This window comes from Lepisosteus oculatus, chromosome 3 (genome assembly GCF_040954835.1).
Source record: "Lepisosteus oculatus isolate fLepOcu1 chromosome 3, fLepOcu1.hap2, whole genome shotgun sequence".
Classification (NCBI taxonomy): Eukaryota; Metazoa; Chordata; class Actinopteri; order Semionotiformes; family Lepisosteidae; genus Lepisosteus; species Lepisosteus oculatus.
In genome coordinates, this window is record NC_090698.1 from 38,612,094 (window position 1) to 38,632,094 (window position 20,001).

Sequence of the window (20,001 nt, forward strand, 5' to 3'; positions counted from 1 at the left end):
AATGGTTGTGGGGAAAAAGAACTAAGCTCCACAATACTGTAGTTGGAACTGATACTCTAGCTTCTTTAAAGAGATGGGTGGATGAGATCGTTCGAATCAATTAACAAGTAACTAACAACTAAAGAAGTACCTCCTGTCCTCAATTTCAAAATGCATTTCCATGAAGTTGTCACTAGTGCCCTCTGGTTTGTATTTCAGTGATCTTGTTCAGAGTAGATTGCACTGACTTCCGGTCAACTTCTGTGTAGACTTTAAAATCCTCATACTCACCTATAAGGCTCTGCATGGCTTGGCACCTCAGTACCTGTCTGAACTATTATCGCCCTACTCCCCACCTCGCAACCTCTGCTCTTCTAATTCTGCTCTCCTTACTGTCCCCCAAGCCCGTCTACATTGTATGGGTGACAGGGCCTTCTCCTGTTATGACCCCAAGCTCTGTAACTCTCTCCCCAAGGATATCAGAGAGTCACCTTCTCTAAACTCCTTCAAATCCAGACTCAAAACAATCAACTGTTTGGTACATTGATAAGAAGCAAGAATACACTGGTGAGCTTAGCAATAGCTTAGGACATGGAAGACCACAATAGTGGATGACTAAAGAATACTTTCAACCGTGAAGAAAAACCCTTTTTCGACTGTTGAACAGATCAGGAACATTCTCCAGGATGTAGGCATAGACTACCATAAAGAGAAGAATACACCAGCATAATCTCAGAGGGTTCACCACTAGATGCAAAACACTGGTAAGAAAGGCCACAGAAAGGCCAGGTTCCAGTTTGCTAAAAAGTACATAAAAAAGCCTCTACAGTTCTGGGACAAAGCCTTATGGACAGATGAGACGAAGATTAACCTGTACCAGAGTGATGGAAAGAAAAAAGTATGGAGAAAAAGTGGAGCTGCTCATAATCCAAAGCATACCACCTCATCTGTGAAACATGGTGAAGGTAGTGTCATGGCTTGGACATGTATGGCTGCCAGTGTAACTGGCTCACTTGTCTTTATTGATGAAGTGACTGCAGACAGTAACAGCAGGATGACTTCTGAAATATCCAGAAGCCTCTTATCAGCTCAGATCCAACCAAATGCTTCACAATTCATTGGACGACGCTTCACCTTGCAGCAGGACAATGACCCCAAACATACTGCTAGTTTTTCAGGGCCAAAAAATGGAACGTTCTTGACTGGCCAAGTAATTTACCTGACCTGAATCCCATTGAGCATGCATTTCACTTACTGAAGACAAGACTGAAAGCAAAAAGCCCCCGAAACAAGCAGGAACTGAAAATGGCTGAATTACAGGCCTGGCAGAACATCACCAGGAAAGAAACCCAATGTCTCGTGATGTCTATGGGTCACAGACTTAAGGCAGTCATCAACTGCAAAGGATTTGCAAACATGCCAAAATTTAATCTAAAATGATGTTAATGTGTCCAATTACTTTTGGTCCAATTAAATGGGGGGACTATGTATAAAAAGGGCTGTGATTCCTATATGGTTCACCCAATATAGACGTAAATACCCTCGAATTAAATCTGGCATTCTGCACTTTAACCTCATAGTCATTATTTTATTTCTAACCCAATGTTCTGGAGTTCAGAGCCAAAACAGCAAAAATTGTGTCACTGTCCGTGGACTGCACAGTAGGTTTTCTTGAATTAACGTTGGGATATAACTAAAAATTCCCCACACATATGTTATGGGGATTTGGCCAAAAATTGCTTGCATAATTCTCGACATATTTAATTTCATTTAGAAAAAGTCTTATGTCTCGTGTTTTGCGTAGCTGGTGTTGAATACAAGTGATGACGACTTTTATCATATTTTATTTTGGCATTTGTGTAATGAGTCCCAAGTGTAGTGAAAGTGACAGAACATAAAGAACCTGCAATAGGACTAACATTCAAGCACAATTTGTCCACTTTTGAAGATAAGATCATATAAATGACACAACTGGTTAAGATAATTGTGCTTAAAATGTCACTTAAAATGCTTAAAATTATGTTAAATGAGTGGTATGTCAAGATAAAAATGACAGATAGGTTAGGGCTAAAAAAGATTACATGTACATGCACAATAATGTACTGTATATGAATAGCAAAACACACACTTAATCGCTATTTCATTTATTCTTATGGGAAAAGGCTCCTTTTAAAGTCCCAATAAAAGTCACACTGACATTCTTATGGTCCCTAACCTGCCATATGTACTCTGTTCTTACAGGGAAAAACGTTCCTATGTATGTCGTTTCACAATAAGTCACGACTTTCTTGTCCGAACTCCAATGTATAACAGAGACCCCCTTTAAGCATTTGAATTGCAAGTTTATACAAGTTGCTATATAAATATAAAGTGGTTGTGTTGTCCCTTTTGAGCACATGGCCATGGTTTTGGCTAAATGAAAGGAAACCATTTCTGATAAATAATGATGTTTTAGATGATGTGCTGAAAATATGAGACCAAATTTACAAAAGTTAATAAATACCAGAGCTTTAGTGTTTAACACATACTTGAACTAAGTAGATTCAGAAATTTGATAAAAACCGAGTGTGCCAATTTTTTTTTCACCTCCCACCCCTAGAATTTCAATTTGCTTATATTTTTGGAACACCTGGACCAAATTCTTGAACTGCTTTTGTGCTATTGAGGAAGACTGTAGGTGCCTGTTTAATTGCATTTTTTACTGATGCATGGCAAGGCAAGAAGGTCACAATACCAACTGTAAGGTTTCTCATTCCTTATACATGTTTTAAGTTCTCCTATAATGTGACGGACAGCTATGAACCCAAGCATGTATAAAGATTTCCTTTTATGGATCTTTTCTATTATCCAAAATAACCCCCCCCCCAAACGCACATTTAATATTCTATGCTCATCACTGTTTAATTGAAACTAATTTGTGCATATTCAGTTCCAGTTTGGATTGAGGATTTCAGCTCTCCATGAATGCAGGAATCTGCTCAAATACTATCAAAAGAGTCTACTCTTCTTCTACAGACCAGGGCTGAACTTTTCTTCTGTAAAACACCACCCTCTTGTGCAATGACTGAAGCAATGTGATCAATCCAATCATTTGGCCTTACTACAGACCCAGAACCATACAGGCTGATCAGCTAGAGTTTCCCAGGTTTGAGAAAACCACTTTGAAGCTTGCTGAGTGCCCATGCCCATGTGTGCCAGTAGTATTATTGTCTATAAATTGTACACTTCACCAAGTCATACTATTCTGGGCATGCTGATTCGTACGTAGGTTTTGTCTTTTACAGGTAGAAATAAATATTTTGTCACCAGGGGAACACATTTAATTTACAAAATGCCATTTGAGTCAGTAATTCCTAGCCGCAAAATGATAAGAATACTTTATATTGCCTATTTTTCAGTTACACAGGGTGGGGATATTCTGATAAACTGTGAGCTACTCTAATGCTTTTAACATATTCACAATAAAAACCCAGTGTTTTATTAGCTTAAAGTGTTTTAAGCTTTTTTAAGGATATCAAATTTGGAGCTATAGGTTGACGTAGTTCTGTACTGTAATTACTCAGTGAGACATTGACGTGGTTTGAAACTTTTATATATCTTTTCAGAAACAGTTTCTGCCCTACTTAGAAACCTCTTTACAAACTTCAAAAATCAAAATGATCTTGGTCATATTTACAAAAATGTGATGAAAATAACTATTGAATCAACCATTACACATTAACATTAAAGGACTGCTTCAATGTCTTCCCTGTTTGTTTTGTCACTTACCATTTTTTTCTGCAAAGGCAATTGCATCTTCTTTTGAACTGAAAGACAGGACCATGTTGGACAAAGGATCAGCCCTGAAACACACAACAAAGATCGAAATACACAGGAAATATAAAACTCAATAAATAAATGTCAATAAAAAGAGGCACAGGCAATAATTAAATAAAATGAGTGATATAAGAGAACATACTTCAAAATGTTTATTTATAAAAAAAGATGAATGCCAAACCACAGCAGCTCATAGGGCCAAAGCTGGTTTCTGTAGCATTAAGTGGACTAAAAGCATGCAACTCCCCTGTATAGACCAAGTAATGCTATATCACCCAGCAATGCTGGTTCCCACTTATACAGCTAGGAGGACTAGATAAACTAGAGTAAGATACAACAGCATTGTCTGCTAGGACTTGGACTGATACGTATCCAAGTCCAAAGGTTTATCTTCTACGTTGCGCCTATGTTTATGTAACTGAAAGAAAAAGAATTCCTGTTGATACAAATTCTCTATGAGATAAAACATAAATATTTGGTTGTAAACAATGAAGTAAATAGGCTTCAATTAAGGATAAAGAAACCCTTCACAACAGATATAAGTGCAAAATATGACTTTTTAAGCCTCACTACTCCTGTGGGTAAAGAAGAAAGAACCATACGTGGATGCCCAGCCCATCAAGGGGTTCTCCCAGCGTTCTCTGGTATCAAACTCCAGTCTCCACTTCCAAGTGTTATTTGCTCCTGACTGCATGGCATTGCGGGCAGGAACACAGATGCGCACTTTACGGGTTTTTATATGTTCCTCGGGTACACCAGTCAAGGGTGTAATGTCCTAAAAACAACATGATGACAGAAGAACAGTAACAAATGAGAGGACGTCTTTTATACCCATCTAGCTCAGTAGTTAGCAGATAACTGATCCATTTAATCAGAATCAGATGTATTTCTTCAGAAAAGTCAGGACATCCCATCAAAACCATTGCTGGGTGGGGTAGCTTTTCCCATACTCATAGTCAATTTTTTTAACACACTTCAACAGTTTCCACTTGTCCTCAAGTTCATGTTTCACTGTGAATTCTGCAGAAGCTTGCTAGGTTTCTTCCTTTGACAATTTTGAATTCTTGTATCAGGTCACCTCGTAATCACCTCTGTTTAGGAATAAAAAGGTTTAGCTCCTTCAGCTAATCATTGTTGTAGCATCCCCTTATGCTCTGTAATATATCTGGTTGACTTTGTTTGGCACCAATTCCAGAGCATCAATAGCTTTTTTTAATAACATGTTGACTATAATTGTACACAATAAATTAGGCCTTATTAATGCATTATACTATTTTAACATAACATATATTAATGTAAACAATATGCTTTTAATGATAATTAAGAAGGTGGCTTCATAAAGTGCTTTACAGAATGACAACAATAAAGAATACAACATATGCACAATGAGAGGAGACAGTGGATGGGGGGTACTGAATACAGTAGGAACAGGGGTGTAAAGAAGTTTAAAGAATGTGACTCTCTGATATCCTTGAGGATAGAGATATCCTTTGGGGCATAACTGTAGAAGGAGAGATAGGAGACCAGAATTAGAGCAAAGGTTGCAAGGGTGGGGAGTAGGACAATAATAGCTCAGACAGGTACTCAGGTGCCAAGCCATGCAGAGCCATATAGGTGAGCATGAGGATTTTGAAGTCGACAGGAAGCCAGTTCAATGATTCCAGGATAGGAGTAATGTGATCACTTGCACTAGACCTGGTCAGAATTCTGGTTGCTGGATTTTGGACATACTGGAGTTTGTTCAATGTGGATTTAGATACCGGTTGAGTAGAGCATTACAGTAGTCGATTCAGGAGAAGACAAATGTGTTGATCAGCTTTTCAGCCACAGTGAGTAATAACATTTTTGAGGTGAAAAAAAGATGTTTTGACAGTGTTGCAAATTTGGGTCAAATGTCAAGCCTGAATTAAATATCACCTCCAAGTTTTTCAATTTAGACTGAAGTTCAAGTACAGTACCATCCACAGAAAGGGTTACAGCATTGTTTTACAAAGTTGATGAGGGGTGCCAAAAAGCATGCCTTCAGTCTTGTCACAGTTTAGGTGAAGGAAATTTTGAGTCATCCATGTTTCAATGTCGGAGATGCAATCAGATAGAATAGAGACAGCCACATCAGTGTCAGGTTTGGTATAGATATCTATTTCAGTATTGTCAGCACAGAGATGATAGTTGATGCCATGTGATCTTAAAAGCTGACCAAGTGGAAACATGTAAATGCTGAAAAGTATTTATTCCACCAAGAGAGACAAAGTGACAGCGATCAGTGAGGTAAGACTTAAACCATTTGAGAGCAGTGTCAGAAGCTCCAGTCTCAAGAAGAGAAAGTAAGTAACGGTAAACAGAGTCGAAAGCAGCACTGAGATCAAGAAGATAAGGTTAGAAAGAGAACCAGAATCAGTAGCTATTAGAAGATCATTTGTGACTAATATTTTGTGTTTTTAGTTGTTTCCTTATATTCACTAGAAGGTCAACAACTTTTCTATAGGTAGCCACTTCTGTTATGGTGTTTCTCATTTTGAATTAATAGTTTATGTTCTTATTTGTTCAATGCAAAACAATGAGGCTGGTATTTTGCTCACTGTACACAGCACTAAATCTCAGGCTTCTGGTGACCATGCTTTTTTGTCACTGCTTTCCTTTCCTCCGACTCTTCGAGAGACAAATTCTTTGTCTCTCTTCAAATCTAAGTCAAAACTCACGTTTTTACTAGGGCCCATGTTTGATTGCATTATTTCTATCATGTATGTTAATGTTTATTTTTTATTGCACTTTTGTTTGTGGTTTTCTTTATCACTATGTACTGCGTGCTTGAGTTTGAAAAGGCAATTTATAGATAAAAGTTATTACAAAGAGTCAGGTACTTTTCAAGGAGAGTTGCAAAAGCCAGACTGTTAGATTGTATTTTTGATTGGAAGAGATTATCAGGTGGCACACCAAAATCAGCAATTATAGGAGTGTCTTCAATTTCAAGATGAGTAATATGAGAGAAAGTGTCAAAAATGGAGGACCAGAAATGAACCTGCCTAGGACAAGACCAAAACATCTGTATGAGAATAGCAGGGGCTTGCACACATGTGTTGCATGTCAGATTAAAGTTAAGGTGAAAAAATCAATCCTAGATTTAATGTATACTGATGAAAAAAAAAGCAACAGCTCCTCCTCCATTCTCTGGCCCTCCTGTCTGTGTGGAACAGGCTGAAGAGTGACTCATCCGTAAAGAGGACCTGATGCCACTCCTGATGAGTCCATCACAGCCTCTGTCTGGCCCTGGTTTCAGCAGCAGTACGGGTGACAGATCTGAAATGATCGCTCAGATGGACCAGTCTGATGTGTCGGTCCTGCTCTGGTGTGATCACCCAAGGGCGACCAGATCTTGGACGGTCATCTGTCCTACCCTTCTGCTGAAACCTTCTCTGCAGTCAGAACACAGTGGAGTGCCTTACTCCATAGTGTGTGCAGAATACCAATGGCCCTCTCCCTTGCTCGTTGGGTAAAAGTGCACCTAATGAGCTTTTGTGTGACTGGCAAGTTGCAATGCCTCACTGCACAAGCTGTGGTGCTGGTCAGAGAGCTCAAAACAAACTGACAGCTTTTTGTGAAAATACATAAGCTATAACTATAGTATTCTAATTCCATAAAATGTTGAGTTTTTTTTCTCATCAGTATATATAAGTAGTGTATAATGTTAATTTGTATGAGACAGTGTCTGTAGAAATCGGGGATGAATGAACCGAACTAAAATGGATTCTCACTGGCCCATTTGTATAACTATGTTCAGGTCTTGTTCCCACAAAGCTTTTGATACGCATAATTATAGACAATGTAGTAAAAGCAGAAATTAATAAACCTAAGATATTAAATGTTTGTCATCAGGTGACAGTTTCAATTTTGGGGGGGGGGGTAAAGTGAACTGGGTACGCTGGGTGCGTATGAAGTGCCTGATTTGTAAATATTGTGGTAAATAATATTTATTTCTAAGTTGTTCAAATGACATAAAAATGTTTTCAAACATACACTGTCACAACCCTATTTCTATACCAATTAAGGAATAGTCATTGAGGAAAGTGAGGAACAAATGATTGGTATTAACATGGAAATTCAAGGACAGTGACATAAAGCCAAACTGCTTCCTGAATTGGATTGAAGTACGAAGGTATGTTGCACTATTGGGTTCTGAATGAACTGAGAAATATTCAGGGGTAAAGAGGGGCACAGCAAGGCCAGAAAGGACGGAGATTTAATTGAAGTTTTAAGCCAGGTCAGATCTGGCTCTAGCTTTGTAACTTTACCTACTGATACTTTAAACCACAAAATGCCATCCTTATTCAATCAAGAATAAATTAAAAATACAACCACCAGTCTTAGCTTTGTCTGATGCCAACAAAAATAAGTTAATTTTATAGTGTGCTAAAAGAAAGCTTTACTTATTAAGTCTTCACATTTTTAAAATCTTGGTTAGAGTAGCCTTCCATTGTTTTTTTAGATTCAAACCAAAAATTATTAGAGAAAAGCAAACATAAATGAGATACATACATACTGTAAGCCCAAAAATGCAAGTAAAATATAGGCATTACAAAAGCTTATAGAGACACTTTATAAATAGACTGAACACACCTTATTTAAAAGTTTCCAAGTAACATTTTAAAGTTTTTGATACTGGCATTCTCATTCATTTTACAGTGGAATCCACTAGATTAACACTGGATCCACTGTGCAAATTAATCAGTTTTGTGCCTGTAACACGTCAGGACTTTTAAGGAAAAAGAAACTCCCCTTGTGCACATGTAGTAGATTTGTAAATTTGTAAGAATTTGTAAGAGGCAAACAGTGTATGTTCATGAAGAAACATTAGCAAGGTGACTGTTTATTAACAACTGCTTATACACACTGTCTTGCACCTTTAAAATATACAAGAACTTAAAGGTTTTTAACAAGAGGAGGAGGCCATTCAACCCAACTAACTTGTTTGTTAGTTACTAATTAATACTATCCTTCACTGTACTCCTTTAACTGGATCCTTTTATTTTTTTTTAACATTTGTTCGGTGATCAGGCACAATCCGTGTGGGTGCCACCCATTCTATATCTATCCTTCTTTTACTTCTCTTCCTTCAGTCTGCTTCCAGAAATTATACATTTTTTGCCAAGGACCCAACCTGTACAATTACAAAACATATTTCAAAACACACTATATTTTGATCACAGATCCATTATACAAAAAACACATGAAAGTGGCATTCTCACACCATGTAAAGAAACTGATGCAAAGAAACGGATTTGTCTGAATCTATTTCTTTTGTACTAGTTTGTTCCTGAGGAAAGTTTATATTACCTGCATTCCACTTTAGAAACAAACTTATAAAGCTCCATTTACACAAAGATTTCTTTTGTACTTGGAATTTTTTTAGAGGTAAACCTACCATTGATGACCTGATTTAACCCTCCATCTACTTGATATTACATGCATGGCTAACTGCTTAATCAGAGGACATTTAACATTCTTTCAGCTTTCATTGCCATAGATTTAAAGGCTCATCAAAGTAAGATTTACTGAAGCATGCAGACTCATTTGGGTGCATTGTGTATACTTCCGCCATGTAGATCTATTCCCACTGGCCTCCTTTATACTATAGTGAGTGAGAAGATAGTTCTTTTTAATTGTAAAAAAGAGAAAAAAACATGAAACAAAGTATGCACAATGACCCCTTTCTTTCTGTGATCTGGTTTCAAAGATGTCAGTTATTGGTGTATGTTATAGAAAATATGACAACCATTTTACTAATTGCCAAATAGGTTGTTTAGAACACTGCTTTCTTAATTAACTTTGTATGGCATTGTTTTATATTCATTAACTAAATGGAAATTAAGCAAAAGTTGCCCCTCCTCCTTCATGTGCACTTTTCTCCAGATGGCAGAGGGTGACATTTTAATGTTCATATACTGCAGTTAAAAAAATAAATATTTATTAGCAAACGGACATTAAAAACTGTTCAACAGAGACACCAGAACAAAAATGCTGCACATCTTTGAAATCCAGACACAATATACAGTAAATAAAAATATTTGTGGATTGGCACTGATGAACTATTTATTTGAATTGGCAACTAATGGCTCTTTCACTCATTTTCTTACCTATTGCCTGTCAAAACTTAAGGTGTGCCTGCAAAGCACTGTAGCAGCTTGTCTACAGTTTTGCAGAGGAATTTGATGCAAACAGTTTTGAATCAGTTCCCTGGATTTATAATACTACCTAAAAAATACTTAGCAGCAATACATTAGGCATTTATAGTTTATCATGTAAATAATTTCTGGAATAGACATATATAGTTCATAAACTTTAATTTTATATTTTCCAGAAATAGAGATAAAAACTGTTGACAGGTATATCAAATACTGTACATTTTAACACAGTATTATGTTACATTTTACCCAGCTAGGCAGAACTCCTGTTGTAGAGTAAGAGAAATACGTTACTTGAAATGCATACATAATAGAAATCAAATCATTTGTACAGCCTGTATTTAGTAAGGTTCTGCTCCTGTAGTATAGATTTAATTCTTTTGCATAAGCATCTATAGGAACCCTATCTATCAGATCAGATGGGTAACCAACACTGTCGATAGTCCTAATCCAGCAGGTTAAATCATCCCCTAAATCATCCATTTCTTATTGACCACTAATTCAGGCGTTTTGTTCAATGAAGACCATTTTATTCTAAATTAAAATATAAATGCCATGTAGCTCTCAAGAACCATAGTTAGTCATTCTAAATTTTAACCAAAACTACTGACTAAATTACTAAATTGAACTCACATGTTCTGAATAATGATAACAATTTGAGTGCTTGACACAAATCAGTGTAAGCCTTACACTAAATGTTATCTTGGAATTTTAACAATAGCTCTACTAATAACAATAACAGTAATAAAATAAAAAACAATAATAGTCATGATTTATAGCATATTGAATAATTAAATAATAAATAATGGTATAACAGACATTATGTTTGAACATTTCCTATTACTAAATCATCTAATGATTTTACATTTAAACTAGCACTAATGGATTAATAAAAAGCACTAATTAATACACATCTTTGCACATACCTAAATTATACACTATTTGGAGGTGAAACATTAAGAATAATGAACAGTGCAAATTGCCTTCTCCATTTGACAAAAAAGCCAAGACCATGATTAAAAAAATATTTTTACAGTGTTTCACTAATGAACGAGTGGAATTACATGCAACCAGCTCAATCTAACACACAATAAGATTCTACGTTAATGTAGCAAATCACTATGGGACAAAAAAAAAAGATTTCAGACAAAAAAACAAAAACGGGCTGAAAAAGCTATCGAATACAGATAAAAATTGAAAGCATATTCAAATTCACTTAGGCATCACTTTCAATCTTGTCTCAGGGATTTGATTAGTGCAGGTTATAAGCAAATGTTATATAAACATAAGATTTGTTTGTGCAGCTACCAGTTCGTCTACACAGTTAAATGAAACAAAATGGTTACATCAAAAGTTTCCATCCCTTAAGGCTACATGGAAATTGTTTATTGATTGTTTTTGTCATTATAGTTTAAAGCTGGCAATGAACTGACAGGACAGGAAGCAGGAGGGCTCTAAAATCTGACACTAAAGCGATGTAATTGCTTTTAGAAAACCTACTGTAGAAAGGCCTACAGTCTAAGCCAAAGATAGTGTACCAAAAAAAAAAACTATGAAAAAGCTTGGCATCTATCACATACTTGACACCTAAAGGGCACAGAAGCCCAAAAATTTCTATTGAATGTGGGCTCTCTCTCAGTCTAGACAAGCTGATTTCTCACACATTTAAAATGCATTGCAACACTCTATTGTGATCATTTTCCCCACAGAATCTGCGCCAATGACAAGACGACGGGTCTTTTAAGCAACTTTTCTATGGGTTAGAGCTTACTCCAACAAAATTATATAATACTTGAAAAGACTAGCTCAGAGCTATAAAATCTGAAGCTTTTTTCGCTCTTCCTCCTGCCAAATTTAAGTTTGATTTTTTTTCAGAAGACATTCTGATGCCATTTTCTGCATACTTAAAAAGAATGACATCTGCTCTTCAGATCAGGAGTAATAAATGATTCAACACATTTATAGAGGGATTAGATAGAATAAAAACTGTTTTGAAGATCTTGCCATATTTAGTTTTAAAACTTGTCTTTCAGTAAAAGAACAAAGTAATTTATAACAGTCTAATCATTATTCCACTATCAGTGAGCTCCTGGACATAGGCATCAATTCATTAGGTATTATTATGCACAAAATCAAAATATTAATTTAAATAAAAGCATAAGACATTGATGGAAAATAACATGTTAAAGCATACCTCACATCAATAACCTCTTACACAAAAATTAAAAAATTATAGGCATGCATCTGACTGATTTAATAAGAACAAAGATCAAATCAGAAAACAAGGGTTAGATTAAATTTAATTTCAGCATTAATGGGCAATCAGCATTAATTAATCATCACTTTAATTAGTTGGAAGTCTCCCTGAAATTGTAGGAATACATTTCCTCAGTTTTGATTCTGCTGGTATTCAGAAACTGGCCAGCACACATCTTCATTCTGGACAGGACTAATGCAAAGTCATAAAATGCATTGGAAGCTGTGGTCTACTACGGAAACTGATCCTGCTCAAGAACAATTTTAGCCAACTTTGTTCATGTAATGCGGATTTCAAAAAGATGAATATATATGAAAATTACGTTAAAGCAAAATGGCCACCAGACCTCTATTTTTTCTTGGTTGTCAAGATGAAGCCCATAAAATTAACCCCTGCAGATTAAAATCTGCTTGATCAAACATAGTATCTCTGCGTAGACATAATATTTGTATCTGATAAGCTCTGCACATATCAAGACAGCTCTAAGCTCTAAGTTATGTGGTATTTTGTTCACATAAGTCAGTTTTCTCTTCGGAACCTCTACAGTGACTGAATGAAAATTTGGCACATGTTCACTTTTCTTGAACGAACAGAGCTGCGTCTGATTTGCTCTTAATTGATTGCTGCAATAATTTTCCCGCCCACAGTGCGTCAAGAACTACCTGCCAAAATGCAGGCTGTTATTTATGTTATTTTTCCTAACCTTTGATATGCATTCCACAACACCTGGTGAATCAGTTGCAAACATGGTAGGTCTTATTCTGGTTTCCCCATAGCTTTGCTGACATTCCCTTCACAGTACTAATTAAGTGGAGACTTTACTCGAAGCCCCCAGAACTAGATTTTTTCTAAATAATTTTTTCTTATAAATACTGTACATTTACAGAATAAATACTGTACATATACTTCTTCACTGTCAACTATAAGAATAACAGTCCAGATACACTGGAGGAATTACTTAATGCAGACGATTATGCAATCACTTTTAAAATTGATTTTTGTCTTCATATTTTTAACAATATGCAGTAAACACTGAACAAGCATCAACAGAAAAATGTTCAACTAGAAGACGGTACACAATCTGCAAATCCCAAAACCATTTTTCTTCCATGAACACATTAACAGCCGTTTCTTAGAACCATTTCCAAGGAATGGGTATTTTACCAAGAACTTGCATTTATGTGCGCATTTATGTGCACATTCATGTGCCCTTAAAGTCTCTTCTTGTTGTGTTGTAAATGCCTGCACAGTTGCTGCTTCTATGCAACTCTGGTTTGTTTGTGTATGTCAAAACCCCCTGTCATAAAGGGCTTACAATCTAAACATATTTATTGCAAAAGGATAAGAGGTAGGTTTGTTTTCCTAAGAACTGACAACGATGTAATATATCTAATTTCCTATTTCCACCTGTGCTAATACCTCTGGGGTAACATTTGTTGGCTTTAGATTGTCACCAAGGTCATTGTTTTAGACCCAACCCTCTTTCACTTCTAGTACATGAATGTTTTTCCATAGAACATGAACCAATGATATCTCATCCATTAGTTTGTAATAAGGACTCGAGTTAAATTGGCATGAGTTGCACTCATTTCATTTAAAAACCAAGCTAGTGAAGTACTTAACACGGCAAATGTACCTTTTACATCAGTCATATATAATTTTATATTTCTTACAGATCCTAATGTTATAATGCATGCTTCTAAGGTTAAACCAAACTACTTGCCTTGAAGAGTCTACACTAAAGTAATTTTACAAAAACCCATATTAGGGATATTACAATATATGTGCAACAAACGGCTTATCTCTGCATCTCTTAAAAATACTTCTGGAATTCCACCTTTTTTCAATCGCCACACCTTGTTTTATTTTTTTATTTCCAATCATCACTTATTTTTTTGTTATACCTACATGACTTGAAATGGTTAATTATGTTTTTGATGTCTTCTTCAAAGCTACGATCACTGTGCCTGCACAAAGGGGAAAAGAAGGAGACTCTGCATTTAGGGAGACTCCTGCAATTGGCCATCTTTAAACCTTTATAATTTTATACATCACAAACGCCACAGCTGTGTACTTGGCTTTAGTGTCAACTGGAGGAGAGGCATGTCCCTTATCCACAGTACCACATTCAAGTACCACATCCACTCTGTGGCCTGGCTATCTAATCCTACTGTATACTAGCTTGGGGAATCCTTGCCACAGACAGTTAGTGATGTAACGCAGGACCAATCATAGAGTATTATCTTTACTCGTCTGAGGAAATCACCTTTATTGGTGCAGCTACTCCAGAATCCATTTAAGTTTATTAGAGAAGATATTTGCTTTCTGCCTGTCTGCTGGACTGTGTTATATTTGAGTCAAACTGCAATATTCCATTCTTTAGCAAGTCATGTTGTAAAGAAGTGGCAATGTAACAAAGTTGTTAATTTTTAAGTTGAGTTTCATCCAAATATTAATTAGCAGATTAGATTACATTATTTTCTACTGTGCTACTATAGTCTCAATGCTCCCTGCTGCAACACATCCTAATAATTATGTCTGTGGTGGTTAAAAAGCTAGAAATTTTAGATTAGTCATTATGAGTAAACAACAATAATTATCTTTTTTATAATTAAACACTTGGAGTAAAATATTGCTGTATTTGCATTTCTTAAAGATTTGTCAAAAGTAAAGTTTTATTCAGATAAAGATTATAAAGCTGTCTTTTAAAAATCACAGCTGAAAATGTCAAAGTACTTACATTGGTATGTACAATTGTTTGCATTAGGCCATTTAAAAAAGGAATTGATTGACAAACCAAACCAACAAAAATCAGGAAATTATGTGGGTAACAATGTAACAAAATTGGATAGCTGTTAATGTTACATTGACAAAATATTAACTGTTTGTATCATAAACACAAGGGAAAAAAAAGAGGAAAAAAAGGGATGGTTTGGCATTAAAATATATTCATATTCCCGGGTAATGGGAACCATACAAAGACCTTTAGTGAACCTGGTACCATTCTTTTGGGAATTAGCAAACAAGCGATGGGAAGTCGGCGACAAAACACAGACAAACCTCCCAGCAAGCTGCCAGCAGCCACCCAGGACTGAAAATCTTGCAAGCCATTCTCCTTTCAATGCCAGAATTTCACACGTTTCAATGACCATTATAACTTCAAAGAATCAAATTTTCATCATTGTCCGTCATCTGCCAGTTGATTTGTATAAAGGAGATCTTTTGCATGGGCTCCACACAAAAGAAGTCTCACTATCTTTGCTATTTATAAAGTTTAGTTTGTGACAGACAATCCTGTGTCAAATAAAGTAGCTGTTGCACCAAAACTACCTACACTGACATTTTTTTCCTCTGTAAATTAATAATGAATAAATGATTTTTCCTTTATCAATGACAGATCAAATGAGACACTCAGTATTTCCAGCTGGTCCACCTCTTTAACCTTAACAATCTCTCCTTCTCAAGGACTGAATGGAAATGGCATTTGTTTCACAAAAAGGTTAACTTCATTTTCATTTTCATGAATGAAGGATCACTCATACTTCTATAACAGTCTTTTCTATGAAAATACAAATAATGAAACTAAACATATCCTTTCTATTCTGTGTGAGAGTTTGAAAAAAAAGAAAATGTTTAATTTGTTTAGGAATGGTAAGCCCTGTAAGTTTCTGTTAAGTTCATTATTCTGTATTCAAACCAAAGACAATCAGTTTACAAATCTTAAAAGGGTATCTATATCACCTGTGCACGTTATGTTAACTTTCATTTCACTAAAAGGAATTTTATAACCTTTCATTACTTTTAACAACACTGCTTAATTGTCCAGAATCATCCGGATATAAACTGTTCATAACACATTAGATTAGGGGTCTTTAAATGCCATTTACACATTTTATTAATGGAATATATTAGTAAAGTATTTAAAAAAAATTATGTGTTAAAATAACAAATGTTAATTGCAGATGGCAGTGTTTACCATTTTTTAGACATGTAAGTCTAAGTATAAACTGCTCATTTACAACCCAGAAAGCCATTTATATAGCAGGGAATTTACTGAAGCATTTATTGTTGTCAAGTACCTTTCTCAAGGGTACAACAACAGTGACTGAGATTTGAACCCATAGTTCTCCAGTTTGGAGAGCCTTAACTGCTACTCCACACTGTTACCAATGCTTATTGCATTCACCCTTCCTTTCTCTCTAGCTCATAAAAAAAGCTTTTTACAAATGCCAAACCACTTATTCCAAAACCTCTGAAGGCACAAACTTATTTCAAAACCTCAAGAAACATTACTACATGCTAAAGATGCTTTTGCTCACATGTACTAAAGTACCCTGAAATTTCATAACCCCTTCCAACAGAAAAAAACACCTAACCATTCCCAGTACTCTAAAGTTCCTCCTTTGAAAAACTTTCAACACTTTAAATGATGAATGACAAAACGCATATTACATGAAGTTACAGTTTACAGTAAGCAATCTTGCAATGGTCTATTAAAACCACACTCGTTAAGCAATGTTGACCGACAAGGAGGTCCTTAATTGGTACTTAATTACCTGAGGGGGGTGGGTACTCCCTCCGCAGGTCATTAGTTTAATATGTCAGTTAAGCACCTACAATACAAGAAGTTAGCTAAATGAAGTTTATTTTACTTTAGTTTTAGAAGTGAATCTAGACCACACATTTTAAACGGTGTTGAAGTTAATGACACATGCTGTTATTCAAACACATTTTCAGATTAAAGGTGTTTAAAAAAGGAACTTTGTAACCTAATGATTACATATTTTCCAAATAAAACCTTCTGCTCTGAGCAATCTTTCAGTAAACTGCTTAATTAGACAATAAATTGGTATTTTACAAAAGTTGTCATGTTTATCAATGAAATACTTTTTTTCAGAAATCTACAGACATATTTCTTCAAAAAAGTTTACTATTTGTGTGAAGCTGCAAATTTAGGATAAATAAGAAAACCATACCACAATACCACAGGCATAATGCAATATAAGTGAACATATATGATGAACATTTCTCGATGATTTCTGATATTTCCTTTTGATGTTTAAATAATACAGCAAAAAACAGTACATCATTAATTATAACAACAGAGTACTACAACACCTAATACTAGGGAGAAAATGCAGCACAGCGCAGAGTTTAACACTATTTTATTAATTGTTAATTAAAATAAAATGAGATCAACTTATTAAAAATTACTGTAAAATTTAAAGTTTAAAACCGAGATTAAACTGCAAAGCTTTAAAGGACTTGCTGCCCAGCTATATAAACTGGTACAAATGTAAATTACTTTGGATAAGAGCATAATCCAAATAAATCAGTAATTATAACAATGGCAATGATACACAAAAACATCTAGGTTATTCAACATTTTATCCTGTTCTTATTGTGCTTGGTATCGATGTTGGCAATAATGTCAATTTTACACTCTTTGCGCAAAATATGTTACTGATATGTATACCCACAAGATCTATGTTTGTTCAACCTGATCACAAAATGTGATCCCCAATTTGCCGTCAGAGCCATTCAGAATTTATGGGTAAATTCAGTCTCTCTCACACAAAAATGCCATTGTTATGCCAATAAACTATCTGAACAATCTTTGGAGTATTCAGAGAAATTGAACATCTTCAATTGTCCATATTGCACTGTATATCAATATCCAGTGCCAGCATGAATAATCAGTCAAACCTTTAATGTCTAGTTCACCCTTTATATCAAGCCCTCAGACTCCAAGAAGGAGTTTTCACATGTCTAGTTTTGGAATTGCCAATCAAGAGCATATTAATGAGCAAAGCGAGAGGCTCTAACTTGTCTGAATAGGGAGCTGGTGTGTAGGAACTATGGTATCTGCTCTCCTAGAGCCCCATTTAACTGAGACCCAGCATTTATCTGGCTTAGATGTAAAAAAAAATACCTAGTCAGATCAAACCAAGCCAATTCTTTGTCTCTTATTTCCCTGAGATTTACATGCTCGTCCAATCCACATACATATTCTGACAAATCCAACTCAGCTACCCACCTGCCACCTGTACAATTAACTTTAAAGTCAATAGCACTAACCATACAGAACGTTACATGACATGCAAAGCACACCTTTGACAATACCTATTCCAGACACACTGTAACCTGGTTACTGTCATTAATCTTTTATATAACAGAATATTTAATTAGTTACTAAGAGAACAGCCACGCGGGCTGGGCTAAAGCACTGTTCTTTGTCGACCTCTGCCAATAATCAAAGAAAAATAATAGGTATAATATCATCAATATTTAAAAACTGCATATGAATTTAAACTGAATACACTACTGCTATTTTAGATTAATGGCACGAACAAATACAATTTCACCAATTGGAAATACTGGATTATTGGAATATCTTTCTTCAATTTCAGAGATCTTTACACTAAATTTTAAAATAAAAACTATATACGGAGTCAATGGAGAATTATGAGAACAAAACATAAAGCCTACACATTTTATGTTTTCATTTGAATTTAAGTAATTCATGGAAATAAAAAAAAGTTAAATTTAAAACCATGCTGTAGCATTGTCATTGTTACACTTTACACTTAGAGGAATTAAAACAGGCACGTACTTTAATGCACACAAGATCTAAAGGACTGTGATTGTGATGGCACCTTACACAAGGTGTCAAAGAACAGTAATATTTAATAAGCAATGTTTTTATACTTAACAATTACTTTTAAAGACACCTTACAATAACTTGAAAACGTTACCCTACCTCATAAGAATTATAAAATCTCAGAAAGGTTGCTTTATGGTTACCTTCATATTAATATGCATCTGCTGGTACGATCAGCATACCAGTCATTAAATCTTAAAAGTATAGTTCACTTCTAGAGTCTAAATTGCATTAATTTACAGATGAAATGTGGGATGGATTTTTGTATGCAATATTATTTAAACTCCACAAGTTCAGGTTCACTGTGAGGTCTGTGATTATTCCTGTAGATCCTCAATTTCGAATATTACATAGCTGAGTCAGTAAAACATGGATTCCTTTTTAACTACCAGTCTGTTTTTTCTGCAGGCACACAAAGCTTTCTGACCATAAAATGCACTCAGTTTCCACAAAAATATATTTATAGCACAGTAGTGTTTCACTTACAAAATGTATTAACTAAACTATATATTCAAAGCACTCACTTAACTATTACGTTTTTGGAAATATTTACATAAGTTACAAATCAGCACCATCCATGATGGTGATAGCACTTAGAAAAAGAACTTTATGCAGGACTGTCTGACCAACATATTTACATTTCAATGATTTGTTATAAAATGTTAAATTAACAAAAAAAAAAGATTACAGGCTAAACGGATACACCTATGACACAGAATGTCACAATACCCTATATTATACCACTAGACTATATAAGCCTGGATGTAGTTTTCCCAGGAAAATTAAGAAGATTACAAAAGGAAAACCTACATTGCTGGCACTTTTCTTCTCTCAAGTACAGGAAACAAAATGAGAACTATCAAGTTTGACGCTATTCATAAGCCTACAATACCTGTATATGCAGACAGAAAGCACAGCTTAACAGTTGAGCAGAAGGCCAGCAAAGTCTTCGTCATGGGAAAGCGTGTCTATATTTCTGACACTTCTAGTCCTTCTAGGAATAAAGAGCATGGGAGCGGCTTCAGACTTTTAAACTGCAAGACCTACCGCAGTCTGGAATGATACCAACATTACTGTTCATAACTAATTGCTGATATTGCAACTCAAAG

The 20,001-nt window shown here is 35.3% G+C and overlaps 1 protein-coding gene across 2 annotated transcripts in view; it reads right to left on the minus strand.

Moving 5' to 3' along the window:
- Nucleotides 1-20,001, minus strand: part of ndufs4 (NADH:ubiquinone oxidoreductase subunit S4) — a 45,769-nt gene that overhangs the window by 1,088 nt on the left and 24,680 nt on the right. Inside the window, exons 3-4 of one of the 2 annotated variants that reach the window (XM_015365633.2) lie at nt 4,398-4,570; nt 3,748-3,785 (exon numbers count right to left, since the gene is read on the minus strand). In XM_015365633.2, coding sequence (XP_015221119.1) covers nt 3,748-3,785; nt 4,398-4,570 — 211 coding nt within the window. Of the gene's footprint in view, nt 1-3,747; nt 3,822-4,397; nt 4,571-20,001 lie in introns of both variants that reach the window. The other variant, XM_006626742.3, reaches the window with a different exon arrangement.